This window comes from Haliotis rubra, unplaced genomic scaffold, assembly GCF_003918875.1.
Source record: "Haliotis rubra isolate DU_JTF1 unplaced genomic scaffold, ASM391887v1 Scf44, whole genome shotgun sequence".
Lineage (NCBI taxonomy): Eukaryota > Metazoa > Mollusca > Gastropoda > Lepetellida > Haliotidae > Haliotis > Haliotis rubra.
The window spans coordinates 112,391-134,334 of NW_025767124.1; the positions used below are offsets into that span (position 1 = coordinate 112,391).

General features: G+C 41.8%; 1 protein-coding gene across 1 annotated transcript; it reads right to left on the reverse strand.

The window, feature by feature from the left end:
• Positions 1 to 2,899: 2,899 nt before the first annotated feature.
• LOC124289351 (trissin receptor-like) lies at positions 2,900 to 20,707 on the reverse strand. The gene is made up of 4 exons (XM_046725963.1): positions 20,383 to 20,707; positions 10,378 to 10,817; positions 9,751 to 9,855; positions 2,900 to 3,705 (listed from the first exon to the last, which is right to left on the reverse strand). Exons 1-4 carry the CDS (start codon positions 20,705 to 20,707, stop codon positions 3,343 to 3,345), a joined length of 1,233 nt encoding a protein of 410 aa, XP_046581919.1. The 3' UTR covers positions 2,900 to 3,342.
• Positions 20,708 to 21,944: the final 1,237 nt, after the last annotated feature.

Genomic DNA, 21,944 nt, shown 5'->3' on the forward strand with positions numbered 1-21,944 from the left:
AGGTGTAGATAGAGCACTCCACTGCCCGTCACTGACTCCACAGGTACAAGGTATATCAGGTGAAACTTTATTGTACAATGTATAACGCTGTTTCATAACAATTCAATTCTTCTTTTATTTCGGTTTGTTGGCCATCGGCCCGTGTACAATACATACAAAAAGAGTATATTTTCGTAGAATAGGAGAAACGTTACAAAGTAATTCAATTAAATACCTGATGCTGTACCATTTTTATCTATGAGCAAGAGCTTTTTTCATGTATAGAACAATTTACAAGGGTATATCTACAATTGCAGGAACATAACTGACTCTAATTACATTGTAAGCATACACTCAAACAAAAAATGTATAACATTTTCAGTCACCCACTCTTCACACATTCTACAATACGTATCTACATTCACACCCCGTATAATACACCGTAAAGGGAAGGATTTTAATCTAAGAAGGCAAATGTCTCATAAGAGTATATATGTGAGTATAAAATACAACCGTTGGTGATTGTTTTGAGTAGTAGATGTGTTTATTAGTTTGTTTTTGTTTTGTTTTTGTTCTGTTTTGTTGTTTGCTTGTTTTTCTTTTCTGTTATTTTCTTTTTGATGTTTTTTTGTTTTTGTTTTTTTTTGCTTTTTGTTGTTGTTTGTTGTTTTTGTGGGTTTTTTGTGGGGTGTTTTTGTTGTTTGTTTGTTGTTGTTTTGTTTAAAGCAGCACTCAGCTACGTTCCTGTTATTTGACGAGAACTGCAAATAATGTGCTGGACAACATGAGCATCGACCTACATAAACGAGAAACGGTGACATGTATCAGAAGACCAGTTCCACATATATAAACCGGATCTTCACGGTTTTGAGTGATAATCAGATAACAAATTAAATTGTTGACATGTAAAACTTGAACAATATCCCTTTCACATACCCCGAGGGTGGTCTGCACTGATTTAAAAACAACCGTAGGCCCAAACGTTTTAGCTGAAGCCTGCAGAACAGATATCCATGTACTCTTGCAATATTCCTCACATTTGGCAAGTAACACAACGTCGTCACGAAATGGCCTCGTGAAATCGGGAAACGAAGAGACAAGGCAGATGGGCTACCGGAAATAATATTTACGAGCTGTACAGCAGTGCAGTAAATGTATCAACAGCAAGTAATGCGATACCTACTGCACTGTGTAGAGTGCATATAAACTGGTCTCATAATTCTTTCTCCGCTTTGCGTTTCCGGTCAGTATGACTGGTTAACGAGCGGAGTGCTTTGAAGCCGGACCCAGTGTTACAAAGCAATGTCAGTGCAATGATCCATTTACTATGTTTACAGCTTAAAACAGACTGCGGGTTGTAAGGGTCCAAGAACAACTGGGTATATTTCGAACAGTGTTGCCACTGCGACACCACATCTGTCACCTGGATTTATCAACAAGTTTGCTGTACCATGTGCTCTGATGAACTCGATGTCCTTAGTGGCAACGTGTGGGGGTCGCCATAGACATTACACATGGACCTGATTCACCCAGAAGCCTTCTGAATATGGCACATCGTGCCGAACTATAGATTTTGTTTTTTGTTGGTGGTTGTGTTTTGTGTTTTTGTTGGGTTTTTGTTTTTGTTTATTTGTTTTGTTTTGTTTTGCTTTATTGTTGTGTTATATTTGAGGGTGGGGTGTTTAACGCCGCACCCAGCCATATTCCAGCTATATGGCAGCGGTCTGCAAATACTCGCTTCTAGACCAGACAATCCAGTGATCAACATCATGAGAATCGATGTAGGCATTTGGGATGCGATAGCATGTGTCCACCAAGTCAGCGTGCCTGACCCACCCGATCCTGTATGTCGCCTTTGACTACAAGCATGGGTTGCTGAAGACCAACTGGCAGGCTTTTTATTCAAAGAAGGTGTAAAATGAGGTGTAGCAGACTATATTCCGGGTTAGTTTTTATGCAATAGAAAGGACTGCAGTTAAATTCGATTATGTCTTTTTACTATCTTTCGTTTCTGCGACAGTTTAAAAAATTTAATCGATCCATTTGGATGTGTACAAATAAAGTGGATTAATGAGGACTGGAATGAAAATGACTTTGCACCAAATGACCCAGCTCTGCGTTTAATGCAGTAAATGTGTGCCAGAAAGCGCAGGTTAATGTATTTTCAAAGGTAAGATATGAGTTAAATACCGTTCAACAGTTATGTACAATGCAATTCTTTCCATTTTTAAATCTTTACGACAGATTCATATTTCAAGATATGTTCAGATGCAAATCAAACATATGATAGAATCCACTGAGCGGTTTCTTTTGCCCCTTCAGTTTATGATGTTTTTATGTATTCAAGATGACCGTGGGCGGTTGGGTAGCCTAGTGGTTAAAGCGTTGGCTCGTCACGCAGAAGACCCGGGTTCGAATCCCCACATGGGTACATTGTGTGAAGCCCACTTCTGGTGTCCCCCGCCGTGATGTTGCTGGAATAGTGCTAAAAGCGGCGTAAAACCAAACTCAGTCAGTCAGTCAGTCAAGATGACCATGCCATGTTCGTCGTATGTCAAGGTCACAATCGCAAGGTTAATGTGATGCACACAAAAAACGATAGATGCGTCTGCTGAGTAAACATGCTTGGTTGTGTTTTTGACCACGATCAAGTAAAACAGTAAGCTCTAATTCAGGGACTGTTCCTCAGAATCGAAAAAATTCACCACATTAAGAACTTCTGAAAAAGCATTCTTCCAGGCCTGAGTTCCATGTTTCTATAGAGGTATTAGCAGTGAACCATGTTGAATTCACTATATCCCTTTCTTTCCTTAAGTCCGGAGACACATGCTGTGATCAAAAATATAGTAGCTGCTATTTTTTGTTTAAGGCTACACTCGTATATCCAGGAGACACTTTATATCAAATCACAAATAGAAAATCAATGTTATACATGATTTTATTGTCAAAACGTTCTGTCTAATTACTTTCACAAACATAAGTATTTTGGTTATGAATTTCATCGTGCTAAGGGGCCGATCGTTTTGTATCTGGCGGAACTGATGCCGGTTGTATTTGTTTGAAAAATATCACATATTTCTGAAAATGCAGGAAAATACATATTTCTTCTCAGGTAATTTATCAAATTTAATCGTTCGCTGTTCATATATTATATTCTGAAAAATTATTCAGTTGTTGTCAAATACACTCGTTCGGTCTTTTAATTGAAAACTATTTAAATATTTTTGGCTGAAAAAATAACATTCAGACACCCCAGATAATTAAATCGTCGGCCCCAAAGTGGACAAGTTGAAGTGGACATCCTGAGGAAAGTCAGTTCCAGTGTTACTCACATCAGGTGTAAAAGGTTACACAAAAGACTCTTCAAGTCCCCGATCTGATGCTACACTGACATGTAGCACTATCCGCTGTCTTTGACGGCTCGTCTTTGGAAACATCAACAGACGGATTGATGTACGACATTGCCACCGCCGGCACTTGTACATGGTCTATTTGTGGTTTTGTGCCGAGATCATCAACAACAACACGTGACCTGTTGCTGGTCCAGAGTGCATTCAGCAAGGCCTTGTGACTGTGAGACTTCCGGTTCAATATGGCGTTAATGAGATCTCTAAATCCATTCCGGAAGTTCTCATTAAGCCCACCGTACAGAACCGGATTGATAGCGCTGTTGGTGTACATCATGATGATGGCGGAGAAGTACAAGGGACTGTACCAGTCTGGGAGCTGAAAACAGACAAAACAGAAATCAGGATCACGCATTCAGAAACATGGGTGAACCTCTACAACGCGGGTGATTTAGTTTTGTGCAATTTGCTGCATCAACGATTTTCCGGAATACGAATTAGATGTCAGCTATTTATGCCGATTATCCACGGAACTGAACGGAAGTGGTTGGAAATTTACCAGGAATAAAAGATCCGGAAAAGAATAACAATTCAGTGAAGAATGTTGCCATGGAAATCTTGTGTCCTTGGAGACTATGAATATTCGTGACTGGGCCAAACAAAACAATGATCTATTGTTTAGTTGAGTTTGATTAGCGCCTCTTTGAACAACATTATTTCAGTTACTGTGTGAGGAAATTTGGAATTAATACCTTTCTTAATGGAAAAAGGTCTGTGCACATACACACTGGTCACTGAATATAAACTGCTTGGCAAAATCAAGTTTAACGGGGTTTTTTCTCTATGTAGCCGACAGTTGAAAGAACCGTTGTAAAATGTATTAGGTCTTTTCAACCATCACTCATTCCTGCAACGGATTGTGAAACGTAATCTGAGACTGGATAATTTGGTGTAAAAAGTAATTGGCTCAATGAAGACTGGGATCGGAAATGAATTGGCCACCACATGACCCCTGCCATGAGTGAAATGATGCAAAAGTGTGCCCGAAAGGCAAATTGATTTAAAAAGATAATGTGTTAAACCTAAATTTATAATGTGTTAAAAGCATGAAGTCATGCAGGAGTATTATTTGAGTGCTGACTCTGCGTCGCTAAAGTTTATTTCTTGTATAAAATATAGCTATGATAAATTCATCTAAAAATCAAACATATGATAATATGACAAAACCACCTTTTTAATGTATAACACTTACTTCTGTCCTGCTGTTCGGCCCTTCAACATAAGACTAAAAGAACATAAAACTTCAGTTGGAAAATCTGATCTCAAATCTACCCTCTCAGAACACATCGTTGACAATCCCAACCACTCTATCAACTGGCAACACACCGAAATCCTGGCTTCCAACATCAGCAATTGGCGCAAAAGAAAACTGTGTGAGTCAATCAACATAAGAAGATCAGTGCCCGAGATCAACAGAGATCAAGGGGTTTACCTCCCCAGCGCCTGGTTCATCACCCAGAAATCATAGACTCTCAAACTCTATCTGCTTTAACCACTCCGCTATGTAAACACACCCTTGCCCCTATTGTAAATACATACCCTATCATTGTATTCTGCTCTTTGATCTCACTGCATTGTTTGTACATACTTAATTACACCTCCTCTTTCCCTTGTATATACTCAATTTACATATCTGGCTTCCTTGTACATCTATATTTATACTGTACTGTTCACTCTCACCGTTATTCACCTGAAGAAGGGGCAAGAACTAGCCCAGAAACGTTGCGGAAAAATAAACCAAGAAGTTGTTATCCATCAGATTTGTCTTGTATTACTACACCAACTTCTAAATGCCTTTGAAGAATTGCTGTTTAGTTAATGGTAATAATGTGATAAAATACTTCTTATGTCTTGGGGCGGTGGGGTAGCCTAGTGGTTAAAGCTTTGGCTCGTCACGCCGAAGACTCGGGTTCGATTCCCCACATGGTACAATGTGTGAAGCCCATTTCTGGTGTCCCCCGCCGTGATGTTGCTGGAATATTGCTAAAAGCGGCGTAAAACCAAACTCACTCACTCACTGCTTCCTTTAACACAGTCTTTAGCAATATAATAGTAACAGTTCAAATGTTAATTGCATTTTGTATAGTCATAACAACTTTTAAACCTGAAAAATACTCTTTAAATATTTTTACCTAACATGTGGGTGAAGGTTATGTTCTAAAATCATCAAAATTTAAAAAACGTATCAAGTTTTACTGTTCAGCTCCTAACAATCCTCAGAAAATGTTCAATGGTTACATGTTAAAGGCACAATTTCAAAACATTTCGACAATATTTTGGCCTATATTATATGCTCACTTTAGCTTCCTATTGATGCAATAAAAGACATATTATCCCTTACGACTTAAAATCGATAACTGAAACTTCAAGGCTAACAGCTTCCAAACAGAGAACACTTGCCATATATGGAATGCAAACAATTGTTCCGTAGATCGAAAACTGTCGCACGCGGTGTTGTCGGTGTTTGCCGAACTGGTTTCAATCACAAGTTGCGCTTACGTGTTTGCACCAGACATAAGTGTCATTTTGTCTTGGACGGAGTTCTGTATCCTAAGGAGTTATAGGATATTCGCAAAGAACATAACTCTATGGGGTTCGCTTGAAATAATGTTCAGTGGGAAGAGAGAACGATTTAGTGCAACGTTGCATTAATTCATTCGAACGTTTTGATTAAATTTTGTAATCTAAATACGTAGTTTCATTTTGCAATAAATAATATGGTAGTTTCCCCAAGGGCTGACAGTATTATTGAGAGAAATTCATTTATTTTTAGAAAAGTGTAGTGTGAAATAGTGCCTTTAAATTGTCATCTTGGTGTATCGTATACCGGCATTGTAATGTACAACCGTTGGTGTGTTGTGAAAAATACCCTGAAACATAAATGTAATTAAATTCACGAGACGAATGAGCCGCTTTCGTTGGTTGTGAAACACACCGAGCAACCATGTGCAGAAGCCGTTTGTCAATACGGCCAGATATATTTATTGCCTGACGCATAAAAGATAAGAAAAGAACGCAGGGCTTGATATTTACCTGCGGAAGACGTCGTTATCTGGACCAACGTCAGTGAAATGTTAATCACCCACATGCTTGAGAAGAAAAATATAAACGGATTTGTGGAGCCCTTTATGCCCCCCTTTGTACCTTGTGTCAATCCGGACACGAATAAACACTTCATGGTTGTATCGAATGAACAGTTTTAGTGTTGGAGGTTACTCAGTACAATGGGTATTTCCATGACGCTCTCGAGAATCCAATAAGTGTTGTTTCCTGAACAATACTGGCAGAAACAACCCAAGCCAAAGGTACACCTGTAACATTTGATGCGAACCGGCACCTGTTTTAATGTTTTAGTTTGGTAACATATTTGCATATTTTTCACTTTTGATTGTGAAAAAGAGATACATGATACACTGTTCATGTTCCCGAGTGGTGCAGTGGTCCGAGGTACATTCCCTGATTGTGGTTCGAATCCCAGTTCGCCCCGATATCTCAGTACGTGACAGCTCCTTAACTGTACTCCTTGGGTTTCCCAAAGTGTAATCGCTTTAGGTTTTGCTCCCATATTACTAAGCTGACACGTCAGGGCACAACAAAAATACTGTTCAGCTCACTCACTCACTCACTCACTCACTCACTCACTCACTCACTCGCAGCCCATCCGCCTATGGCTCCTATGATGACTGGTTCGAATCTCAGTCTCAGAGTTCAGCACCATGCCTATGTGTTTGTGGGGTTCAGCAAACAGTAAACGTCATTTCCTATCACACCTGGTGGTGTAATTCACCAACAGTTCAAAGCGGCAACAAATTCAAAACTGGTACAGAGGATTTTGATGATACCGTAATAAAGCCCACAAACACAAGTAAGGTGCTGACAGCATAACATTATTACATGGCAGCGAGTATAACGTCATACATCACAGCATGACTGCATAACATGACACCGTAACATCACAGTATGACCACATAACATGATACCGTAACACCACAGAATGACAACATTACATGATACCGTAACATCACAGTATGACCACATAACATGATACCGTAACATCACAGTATGACCACATAACATGACACCATAATACCACAGTATGACCGCATAACATGAAACCGTAACACCACAGTACGACCACATAACATGATACCGTAATACCACAGTATGATCGCATAACATGAAACCGTAACACCACAGTATGACCACATAACATGATACCGTAACACCATAGCATGACCGCATAACATGATACCATAACACCACAGTATGACCGCATAGCATAAGACCGTAACACCACAGTATCGCCACATAACACGACACCGTAACACCACAGTATGACCACATAACACGACACCATAACACCACAGCATGACTGCATAACATGAGACCGTAACACCACAGTTTGACCACATAACATGATGCCGTAACACCACAGTATGACCACATAACATGATACCGTAACACCACAGTATGACTGCATAACATGACACCGTAACATCACAGTATGACCGCATAACATGATACCGTAACATCACAGTATGACCACATAACATGATTATGTGATAGTGCGACACAGCATGACCACATGACATGACAACGTGACATCACAGTATGACCACATAACATGACACCGTAACATCACAGTATGACCACATAACATGATACCGTAACACCACTGTATGACCACATAACATGACACCGTAACATCACAGTATGACCACATAACATGACACCGTAACACCACAGCATGACCACATAACATGATACCGTAACATCACAGTATGACCACATAACATGACACCGTTACATCACAGTATGATCACATAACATGTGACCGTAATACCACAGTATGACCACATAACATGATTATGTGATAGTGTGACACAGCATGACAACATGACATGACAACGTGACATCACAGTATGACCACATAACATGACACCGTAACACCATAGCATGACCGCATAACATGATACCATAACACCACAGTATGACCGCATAGCATAAGACCGTAACACCACAGTATCGCCACATAACACGACACCGTAACACCACAGTATGACCACATAACACGACACCATAACACCACAGCATGACTGCATAACATGAGACCGTAACACCACAGTTTGACCACATAACATGATGCCGTAACACCACAGTATGACCACATAACATGATACCGTAACACCACAGTATGACTGCATAACATGACACCGTAACATCACAGTATGACCGCATAACATGATACCGTAACATCACAGTATGACCACATAACATGATTATGTGATAGTGCGACACAGCATGACCACATGACATGACAACGTGACATCACAGTATGACCACATAACATGACACCGTAACATCACAGTATGACCACATAACATGATACCGTAACACCACTGTATGACCACATAACATGACACCGTAACATCACAGTATGACCACATAACATGACACCGTAACACCACAGCATGACCACATAACATGATACCGTAACATCACAGTATGACCACATAACATGACACCGTTACATCACAGTATGATCACATAACATGTGACCGTAATACCACAGTATGACCACATAACATGATTATGTGATAGTGTGACACAGCATGACAACATGACATGACAACGTGACATCACAGTATGACCACATAACATGACACCGTAACATCACAGTATGACCACATAACATTATACCGTAACATCACAGTATGATCGCATAACATGATACCGTAACATCACAGTATGATCACATAACATGACACCGTAACACCACAGTATGACCACATAACATGATTATGTGATAGTGTGACACAGCATGACAACGTGACATCACAGTATGACCACATAACATGACACCGTAACATCACAGTATGACCACATAACAGATACCGTAACACCACAGTATGACCATATAACATGACACAGTAACATCACAGTATGACCACATAACATGACACCGTAACACCACAGCATGACCACATAACAGGATACCGTAACCCCACAGTATGACCTTATAACATTACACCGTAACATCACAGTATGATCGCATAACATGATACCGTAACATCACAGTATGATCACATAACATGATACCGTAACACCACAGTATGACCGCATAACCTGACACCGTAACATCACAGTATGACCACATAATATGATTATGTGATAGTGTGACACAGCACGACAACATGACATGAGAAAGTGACAGGAAATACACAAGGAAGTGTAACAGCATAACATGATAGCAAAGCAGAATGACGGCGTGTCAGCATAAAAGGTTACTATGGAAGTGTGACACCGTTACATCACAGCATGACTACACAAAATGATGACACGACAGCGTGACAACATGACCTACCCTCTCCTCTTGGTCCTCTCTGTACAGCTCAAACAGCTTGGAGACTTGGAAGGGAATCGTGCACACCATAAAGACGATCAGGACTGAGAACAGCATCTTCACAACCTGTACACAGAAGGCAGGAGATAGTGATTAGGACTGGCATGATTATATTACACTACTTATCTTCACCACATTAGGGCTTCGTATTATACACGCGAGTGTGACGGATGGGCTTAATGACGTTTATAGTCAGCAGCATTTCAATTAGCGTGTTAGCTAACAGATCCTGGAAAAATAAAAGATCAAATCGTTGAGTTCCGGATTAAAGATGTATTTACAGTAAATTTGTGGTATTAAATATACATATAAACAAACAAACAAACAAATAAATAAATAAATAAATAAATAAATGTTTGAAGAAATGAATGTTTAATTTGAAGGAATGAATGAATGAAGCAAATGTGTGTGAAGTGAAATAGGCCCCAGGGTTATAAATCAATTAAAGGAATATTAAAGTATAGTGAAATACATATTTCGCGTATGTAAATTGATTATTGAACTCAAAGTAATGAAATATTCAAATGCTCACAAATTTATGCGATCCTACGTTTTAATGACAGTGTTAGAACTTCATGTCTATTATACCTTTCTCTTCGACCTTTGCTGAATGGCGGTCAAGGAGAGCTCTCCTGAACTGGGGACAATCCTGTTAAATCGGAGCTTGAGGACAATGACTGTGTAGGCTATTGTCATGACGATCATAGGCACCCAGTTGAGCACGACCACCACAAGGGTCCAGTAGGCTCGCTTCGAGGTTAAACCGTTGTCACAGACGCCGTCGGAAGTCACCTGCACTGGCCAGACGTCGGTACAGAACCTCTCAAGGTGGTTCTTCCAGCGCCGCTCGTTATACGTGTACACTAGCAGTGACGGTATGCCGATAGCAGCTGAGGACAACCAGACCAGAACGATCACCACGCTGACCTTCCGTTGTGTCACGCGAGACTTCAGTGGAAAAATGATGGCGAAGAAGCGATCCCCTGCGATGGCCATAAGAGTGAAGACGCTCGCACACATGGCTGTGACTGGAGGAGACAAATAATATCGTTGGACGAATATGAATACATGACACATTTTATGGATAACAACTTATTTTTTTATTCTTATGTATTGTTATCTTTGTATATTAACACCACACACTCCAGACCCACACCACACACACACCACACGCCCGACACACACATTCACACTCCAGGCCCACACACCCCCACACACACCCCCCCCAAACACACATCCCACACACCACACTCCACGCCCATACTCCACACCCACGCTTCACACCCAAGCTCCACGCACCACACTCCACGCCCGCTCTCCACGGCCCACCCTCCAAACCCACGCTCCACGCCCCACGCTCCACACCCACGATCCACGCCCCACACTCACGATCCACGCCCCACACTCCACACCCAGGCTCCACGCCCCACGCTCCACGGCCCACACTCAACACCCACGCTCCACGCCCCACACTCCACACCCACTCTCTACAACCAGACTCACACTCCACGGCCCACGCTACACATTCCGAGCTCCACACCCAGACCCACGCTCCACACCCACGCTCCGCACCCCACACTCCACACCCACTCTCCACGGCCCACCCTCCAAACCCACGCTCCACGCCCCACGCTCCACACCCACGCTCCACGCCCCACGCTCACGATCCACGCCCCACACTCCACACCCACGCTCCACGGCCCACATTCAAAACACCCACGCCCCACACTCCACACCCACTCTCTACAACCAGACCCACACCCAGATCCATGCTCCACACCCACGCTCCGCACCCCACACTCCACACCCCCTCTCCACACCCACACTCATTGCCCATACTCCACACCCCACATTCCACACCCACACCCCACACCCACTCTCCAATGTCCACACTCCACATTCCGCTCTCCACACTCCAGCCCCACGCTCCACACCCCACATTCCACATCCCACACCCCACGCCCACCCTCCACGGCCCACACACCACGGCCCACGCTCCACATTCCACCCTCCACGCTCCACACCCAGACACACGCTCCACATTCCACACCCACACCCTCCATACCCACTCTCCAAGGTCCACACTCCACATTCCGCTCTCCACACTCCAGCCCCACGCTCCACACCCCACATTCCACACCCCACGCTGCACACCCACCCTCCACGGCCCACACACCACGGCCGACGCTCCACATTCCACCCTCCACGCTCCACACCCAGACCCACGCTCCACGGTCCACACCCCACACACCACGGTCCACATCCCACCCACACCCCACACAGGTGTTCCCCTGCGGGTATTTATTGTAAAGTACAAGAAGCGGGTTAAAAACCATTATGATAGATTCCTTACCTAATCAGTCACTTAAATCTGTGACGAGTTACAATGCCAATAGTTAATATGGGGGCGCGGTGGGCGAGCTGGCTAAAGCACCAGGCTAGTGATCCAGCGAGCTTGAGGTGACGGGATCGAGCCCACCTGTGACCGGGTGTAAAAACCTTGGAGTCAACTTTGTGTGCAGACTCTTTCAGTGTTGTCACAACCCCTAGTGTACAGTACACAACCCTGTGCACTTAAAAGAACCCACGAATCCGTTGGTATATGACCAGATGGTGGCCACATGAAAACGTGCAAACACCTAGTTGCGGGTACAGCAACGTGCAGTAAAACTTGGACAAAGTACTGTGACTATGTGTCCCAGTCCACCCTGCTGTGAATGGGTACCTCGTAAGGATGGGAATGCCACAATAACTCGGTGCGCCTAGTGGCTGCAAGAGTTGTATGCTCCCCAGGGAGTTGAGGTTGACAATACGATGTGCCGTTGAGATTGACATCCAGTGAACGAGGGAAAAACTAAGCGCCTTTGAGCAGCTGAGCTGAGCTGGATATCGGCGCTATACAAATGTTAGTATGTAATGTAATGTAATGTAATATCAGTGCATTGATACACTCTTATCTACATTCAGAGAATGAAACATTTGTGTTAATCGTTTACTTTTCAAGTCTTTTCAAGCAGAGTATGCTTACCATTTTCTCGAATACCTGATTTTCAGTGATCCGTTCTATTTTACCTTTTACGCCAAATGGAGCTTATGATTGGTTATTCACCAGCGTTATCAACATGTCAAATGAGAAGTGAATGAGTAAACTTGGTTTCACGCTGCTTTTCCAGCAATAACGCTGACAAGAACTCAAGAAAAGGTTTTACATATCCCTGTGCCGAAGTGCCTTCGGTGTGGCTAGCGTGCGAGAGCTTAACCTAGTGCTTAGCACTATTCAGACTGTTTGACGGTTGTCTTAATCGATTGAGTCTGGGCCAGACAATTCTATGATTGATAACATGTTATCATGTCCATGTTAATGGACCTACAGAAGCGTCTTCCGAGCTCATCTCTCCGACGGTCAGCCCAGCTCGGCACTCTTCGGTACAGTTCAGCATCTTGATAGTTATTTGGGCTTCATTGGAGAATTTGTTGACTATAAATTATATTCACAAACAGTTTCATAGAAAACTTTCATCATGGATTGTGTTGATATACACTTATGTCATCTCATATAAGTAGACAAGCCTATCAATGCATTTAAGATGTTTTAGAAACATTGATTTTCACTTAGATTCTTATTTAATCACACCCTAATCTCTCTAGCACAGATCGGTGACACTAAGGATGAATCGTGACTCCGCTATTTACCCATACAAATTGTCTCGCAGAAACGAATTTTCAAGCGTAGCTATTCACCGAGATCGGACAAGCAGACCTAGTGGCAGCGCCTGCCTAATGGTGTGTAACTACATAAATTAATAACAGTTGTAAGGATAGTTGACGAAGTTCCACATTCACCAAGCTTCGAAATCTGAAATAATCTCTAAAACACCGAAACTTTCTGAGAGCTATTCATATGCCTGTCACATAGATAAATATCCATGTCAATTAAACGAAAGTTTCTTTCATTGAGATGTTCCTGTTTTCCTTCCTTCACGTTTAAAACACGTAATTGTAACGGGATACGACATTGAGGAATGATACCTGAACTTTTGGCGAACACTACTGTTTGATAATGATTCATAAACACATTGTCGTACAATGCATTGTTTTAGAAGAAAGTATGTTTCATTATGGAAAGGGTGTAAATCAAACATTCTTGTTCTCCACGATATTGTGAGACGTATTGTTAACGAGAACTGCATCAATTCGATATTCCGTCTTGAACGTTTTACAATGTAAATCTATGGTACCACCAGAATGGTCATGTGCACTCCGATTGGCCCTAACGTATATCTCGATAGTTTATTTGAGTGCCCTGGAATTAATATTTGTTGAGTAACAATTGACAAGAACGGCAACCTAGAAGCTGAAGGTCATTTCATTTGTCTGTAATACAACGTCCAATACCGCAAAGTTGATGTTTGTTTGTTTGTTTGTTGGTTGGTTAACACAGTGGAAGTTAGTCAACGCAAACGTATTTTTCCTCCTCTTATCTTGTTTTGCCTGGAGGATGTATGCAGTGGCGAAAATAGTTTTCTTTTTTGTAAATTTCACACTGTTTGAATAGGTTTGATTATAACTTATTTACGAAGAGAGGGAGGGAAGGAGGTGATGTCCCGGTATATTCCGACTTTGGTGTCTTCGTTTCGCGGCTTTTGCTGTGCGGTCGAGCATACTCTTTCTTCGCGGATTTCAAGAGATTTGCTCGGAGGTTCTGTCGGGGTTACAACATTTGGGGCTTCTTGGTGTATATTTTAGGTGCAATTTCATGTTTAGGCTCGTTAGTGAAGGGCTTGCCCTTGAATGTGATGACACCTCTGGTGCAGGAAACCCTCAGCACTATTTGATAATGATTCATGATAGAAGCTTTGGGCAGAGATCTTGTGATTGCGAAATGGCTTTGTCAGTTCAACTGCAAATAATTGTGAAACATAAGTCTGAAACAAACATGACCGATATCTGTCTGATGAATATTTTAAAAAGCTGAATTACCATTGAAAGAGATAAAGTCTTATATCAAATTCAGTCAAGCGGATTTGATTTCTTTTTTGTCACATTTTGATTAATTATACGATAGTATTGGTTGGCTGCACTGATATAACGGAAAAAAGGACACTTGACCTTTTGCTGACGGCGATACAAGGCTACATGTAGGTGTAGATATATAACTTCATTTGTGGTGTACACGTGCGGAGTCGACGTTTGAGTAAATGATGAATCACTTCGTACATGCTCATGCTAAAAAGTAAGGGAACACCTAAAAGGGAAAACATGTCCTGTTAAACAAGGAACAAATTCTTTTCCTTAAGTGAGATAGTGGTGAACAAGTTAAAAAATCAAAAGTGTTGACATATTTGATCGTTTCTTTAAATCCTTGATCATGGCATTAATTCCACGTGTCTGAAATATTTTATGAACATAAAGGAAGTCGTTCCTTCACATCTATATTCTTTACCGAGAGTTTTCAGGTGAATAATTGCTTTGCATGAGTTTGTGACCTGTGCCACATGTGGATTTAGTGGAAATAGATCGGAAATAAGGATGTATCGACCATCATAGGACAAAATAGTTTGACTGGTTAAGTAAAAATAATAATTTACTATATCCAGTTGTATTAAATGTGACATGTATATGTTGTACAAGCTTGAAGGATTTAGCTTACCAAACTAACTAAATGGGATTACTGTTTCAGATACTTTAGTAATGTCAAACATGTAGCATAAGTGAGTGAGATGGGGTTTACGCCGCGTTGAGCTAACACCACCACCCTCCTACCCGCTCTCAGACCGCTTGGTCACCCGTGCCCTCCGGGATAGTAAAAGTCAAAGTATCAATATGCTTGTCATTTAAATGTGCGTAAATATATTGGGTGTTGATTCTCTGGAAGTTGAATATTAATATTCACGATCACTGGTTTATACGGTCCAGAAACCACAGCATGTATCTACGGCGTCATATCGCTGGTGTTTCACTGAGTACTTGTCCGTGGTTAAAACGCACACAAAACCACATTTAGCTGTGTGCCTTGCATCCAGCTTTCTGAAAACCAGCCTTGGGTGAAAGGCGTGGGTTAAAAATCCATTTACAGTCTCAGTTTACATTGATTTTAACTCACGAAAATCGTATTCGGAAGTTATAACAGTGAACACAGTTATTGCCCTGTTCAATTGACAGCGGTAAAAAAGTAAGCGAAATTAACTTTTTTTTTGACAATGCCTCTAAGGTCTGTGTTGGCGTGCGAGTAGGATGCTTGCCAGGGGCATGGTTAATACGGTGTGATATGAAACAAATGCTTTGCCACATTTAAACCAGAAACTGATACACGACAAGTTGAAATTAACCTAACTGTTTGAATTAACTGTTGGATCCGAAAATAATGTTTAAAAACTACCCAAAGTGCAATGACAATCCACCTCTCAAAAAACTCAATTTTTTAACAGAATGTTGAATACAGCTTCTAACATTGGTGGACACACTAGCACTGTTACGCACATCGGCCACTGTAAATGATTAAGGTTGAATCGTAGATCATTTACAAGGGAGAAGCAAACGGCATTAGATCGTTATTTGTGGTGGAGGTAGGACGTTAGATCATTACAACGGAGAAGCAAACGGCATTAGATCGTTGTTGTGATGGAGGTAGGACGTTAGATCATTACAACGGAGAAGCAAACGGCATTAGATCGTTATTTGTGGTGGAGGTAGGACGTTAGATCATTACAACGGAAGCAAACGGCATTAGATCGTTGTTGTGGTGGAGGTAGGACGTTAGATCATTACAACGGAGAAGCAAACGGCATTAGATCGTTGTTGTGATGGAGGTAGGACGTTAGATCATTACAACGGAGAAGCAAACGGCATTAGATCGTTATTTGTGGTGGAGGTAGGACGTTAGATCATTACAACAGAGAAGCAAACGGCATTAGATCGTTATTTGTGGTGGAGGTAGGACGTTAGATCATTACAACAGAAGCAAACGGCATTAGATCTTTATTTGTGGTGGAGGTAGGACGTTAGATCATTACAACAGAGAAGCAAACGGCATTAGATCTTTATTTGTGGTGGAGGTAGGACGTTAGATCATTACAACCGGAGAAGCAAACGGCATTAGATCGTTGTTGTGGTGGAGGAAGGACGTTAGATCATTACAACAGCGAAGCAAACGGCATTAGATCGTTATTTGTGGTGGAGGTAGGACGTTAGATCATTACAACGGAAGCAAACGGCATTAGATCGTTATTGTGGTGGAGGTAGGACGTTAGATCATTACAACGGAGAAGCAAACGGCATTAGATCGTTGTTGTGGTGGTGGAGGTAGGACGTTAGATCATTACAACAGAAGCAAACGCATTAGGCATCGTTGTTGTTGTGGTGGAGGTAGGACGTTAGATCATTACAACGGAGAAGCAAACGGCATTAGATCGTTGTTGTGGTGGAGGTAGGACGTTAGATCATTACAACGGAGAAGCAAACGGCATCAGATCGTTGTTGTGATGGAGGTGGGACGTTAGATCATTACAACAGAGAAGCAAACGGCATTAGATCGTTATTTGTGGTGGAGGTAGGACGTTAGATCATTACAACGGAAGCAAACGGCATTAGATCTTTATTTGTGGTGGACGTAGGACGTTAGATCATTACAACAGAGAAGCAAACGGCATTAGATCTTTATTTGTGGTGGAGGTAGGACATTAGATCATTACAACGGAGAAACAAACGGCATTAGATCGTTGTTGTGATGGAGGAAGGACGTTAGATCATTACAACAGCGAAGCAAACGGCATTAGATCGTTATTTGTGGAGGTAGGACGTTAGAATCATTACAACGCGAAGCGGCATTAGATCGTTGTTGTGATGGAGGTAGGACGTTAGATCATTACAACGGAGAAACAAACGGCATTAGATCGTTGTTGTGGTGGAGGTAGGACGTTAGATCATTACAACGGAGAAGCAAACGGCATTAGATCGTTGTTGTGGTGGAGGTAGGACGTTAGATCATTACAACAGAGAAGCAAACGGCATTAGATCGTTATTTGTGGTGGAGGTAGGACGTTAGATCATTACAACAGAGAAAGAAGAAATCGGCGTTAGATCGTTATTTGTGGTGGAGGTAGGACGTTAGATCATTACAACAGAAACGAAAGCAAACGCGCCTTTTCCAGGCTAGATATCCTGATCTTTATTTGTGGTGGAGGACGGTAGGACGTTAGATCACCGAGAAAACAAACGGCGTCAGATCGTTATTTGTGGTGGGGTAGGACGTTAGATCATTACAACGTAGAGAAACCGGGTACCGGAGAGGCAATTTTGAACTCACTTGCGTGAGATCAGATCGTTATTTGTGGTGGATCGTTAGATCATTACAACGGAGAAACAAACGGCGTCAGATCGTTATTGTGGTGGAGGTAGGACGTTAGATCATTACAACGGAAGAATATTTAAAACGGCGTCAGATCGTTTTTGTGATCATCTTTATTTGTGGTGGACGTAGGACGTTAGATCATTACAAAGGAGAAACAAACGGCGTCAGATCGTTATTGTGGTGGAGGTAGGACGTTAGATCATTACAACGGAGAAGCAAACGGCGTGAGATCGTTATTGTGGTGGAGGTAGGACGTTAGATCATTACAGCGGAGAAACAAACGGCGTCAGGCCGTTATTGTGGTGGAGGTAATAATAATGAGAATAAAGAGAATATTTATAACGCGCCTTTTCCAGGCTAGATATCCTGCTCAGAGCGCACAATCTGATCTTTATTACGCCGGATAACCCAAGCTGCCTGTTAGGCGCTGGAGGGTTAGTAGTCTCACGACTTATTTCACCGGGTACCGGAGAGGCAATTTTGAACTCACTTGCCTAAGGTGAGATCATATGTATCACATGTGTTTCGTTGTGGGGCAGGACTGAAGTCCTGGAAGCCCTCAGGAATCAAGCTGTCACACACGGTCACCCATCCAAGACCTCTCGCTCCCATCGCCACCACGTAGGACATTTGATCATTATAACGGAGAAGAAAACGACGTTAGATCGTTATTGTGGTGGAGTTAGGACGTTAGATCATTATAACCTAGAAGAAAACGGCGTTAAATGGTTAATGGGGTACAGGTAGAACGTTAGATCAATATAAAGCAGAAGAAAAGGGCGTTAGAGCGTTTATGGGGTTGAGGTAGAACGTTAGATCAATATGGCGGAGAAGAAACGTTGTTAGATCCTTATTGTTGTGGCGGTAGGACGTTAGATCATTGTAAAGGAGACGCAAACGGCGTTAGATCGTTAATGGGGTGGAGATAGGACGTTAGATCGCTATAATGGAAAAGCAAACGTCATTGTGGTGAGGTAGGACGTTGGATGATTATAACGGTGGATATGGTACATTAAATCATTATAAGCACGGAGCATAAGCCACTGGTCCATTAATAACACTAATTGGATAATAACCCTTCAGTTCAATGTAATAGTGGAGCATAGCATGTTAAATCATTGTAACGGTGGAGCGTGGCATATTAGTTCATTGGTAGATCATCATATTGGTGAATTATAATACTTTTGAGTGTAAGCAAGGCTGGTCATTACGAGCACAGTAAGTCATTGTAATGGAGGACCGTAGCATGTTGAATCATTATCAATGTGCATCATAAAATGATACATCATTATAATTGTGAACAATAGCAAGGTGGATCATTATAATGCTGAACAATAGCACAGTACGTCAAAAGCATTCATCTTTAAAATGGATGAGCATAGATCAGTAAAATGGTGAATAATGACAAGGTACATCATCGTATTGGTGGATATTATTACTTTAGATCATCACAATCTGAGAAAATAGCACCTCAGGTGGGTATAATGATGAATAATATTAAGTAGTGATGGGGCATATAATATAACATTGAAGTAGAACGTGTTCAAGTTTGGACCAAGATGCTGGAGAATAAACGCAGCAAATAATTAAAATTAGAAAATGCCTCGGTATAGGGGAGACTGTCTAATTAACAGTTAAAATATACTCATGCCAATAATGGTTGTCACCCCCTTCCCCACCCCCAACCCAACCCCACCCACCCCCACCCACACACACCCACACACCCCACACCCTCTCGAATAAAAAAAATTGAAGGGGTGACAACCATTATTGGCATGAGTATACTTTCAACTCCCCTTATCTCGGACAACCTGTGATTCTAGCAACATCATATATGACTCAAAGCTTTTCATGAGGAAAATGTGACAATACGTTTGTTAAGTAAACATTATATGAATATGTCAGTTAAAACAGAAGGTTTGCGTTTGTAAACAAGGGTTGAAAAACATCTTACAGTTTTGCATCTGCAGGTAGAAACAAATGATCATTTGAAGATATTTCATGTTGTTTCATAAACAAATATTTAAGAACTGAATCACAAATTATCGCCAAATGTGCTGAACATATATCAGATATTTATTGACATAAAGACGAACTTTCAAATAGAGGTTTTATGGATGTATGAAAATATCTTTTCTCCATACATGCAGGTGAAATGTATGCAGAACATGCATTGTGCCAGGACTCCTAAACCACCACTTTTGTATATATGAGATATAGAGCACTCTATCAATATTCCTCACTTTGTACGAAAGCGTTAAACTTGCAGAGAAATTCTCCCAGGAACCATCCGTCGGTGACGTCGTTTACAAGGTGTATCCAGAAGGGGATGCATGCCACAAAAAGGTCGGAGATAGCGAGGTTGGTGATGTAGAAGTTGGTAGTCGTCCGCATCTTCCGTGACTGGGCAACGATGGCGATTACAAGAATGTTCCCAACGAAAGCCATAAGTTCCACACATCCACAGACGGAACACTTTACAACAATCTCCCACGTCGGCAATACCTTAGGCGTGTTGGGATAAAGGATTCCGCTCACGTTGACGTCGCGAGGCGGTATACACACCATTGTCGTGGGTGGTGCCGTTACTTAAGGACAGACAAAATAATAATGCCCAGGGGCATTTTGCACCAATCTTGTCCTTGGTCAACTTTGCCAATCAGTTTACATTTCCGATGTTACAATTCTGTAAAATGCCGATCTTGAGCTTCACTGCAAAATACGACCAGATCAGAACAGCTGATAATGTCCTTTCCTACCGTATTGACAGTTACCACTTCCTTTGTCTGCACATGTAGAAAAGACTTGGTCTTGATATCGTCACTTACAGCGGTTTAATCCAGGAAAATCTACCTCTTTCATAACGCATTATCTTCATCTGAAAACATACATCACAAATGTTCTTAGGACGTCTTGGCCCCAACACATCCGACATGCCTGCTGTGGGGCAGCACCACAGACCAATACTTCCTTGAGACGCTGTTGTACATTAAACCTATTGTTTTATTAACGGTGTTTAATGTCACCCTCACCTACCCTTAACAGTCGCTGGATGACGAATCATTGTCGGGTTTGTGTCCCGAGAGGCAATCTTGGTGTACACAATGACCTATCATAACGTTATGAAAAATGACATGAGTGTTGAAGAGCTCTTTGTAGACGACGGCAAACATTGGTTGAAGTGCTGGACTTCTGGGTAGTCTCAACCGAGTACCAGGCATCAGGATGGGAGAGCACGCACCTGTCGTCATTCTCTAGCCTCGTTGAGAGTGAGTTATGTCCCTGGAATGATTCCAGGCGTTGCTGGTACTCTTTAAAGCTGCCAGATCGAAGGTATCTGGGGTCGAACTGTGATAATTCATCTCACCTTTGGCAGGAGGCTAATATTTCCTTAGTGTGGTTGAGCTTAGACCGATAGTCCACGGACTTTGGATCAATGAAAACAGATATAAATCTGTGACAAACAGGCGAACGGGAACAGATAAACGTGGACAAAGGTCCTATAAAAGTTTCACCTAACGTTGCGCAATGTTTGTTTAAGAATATGATAAATCGTCTTACCAAATTTATTTTTCATTATAGGAATCTGCAATCAATAAGAAAACTCCTATAAACATAAAGTTTATTTTCGTGTTTCTTAACACCATAACCAGAATATTTAGCTATTCGAAATAATTTAGCCTGGTCCAGAAACAAACAGTGATTGCTAATATGAGCAACGCATCTTTCAAATCGCATCGCCTAGGGTAACGTAGCTCAGTAGTCCAGGATCACCAAATCGTATATAACCTCGGTTATTAAGGAT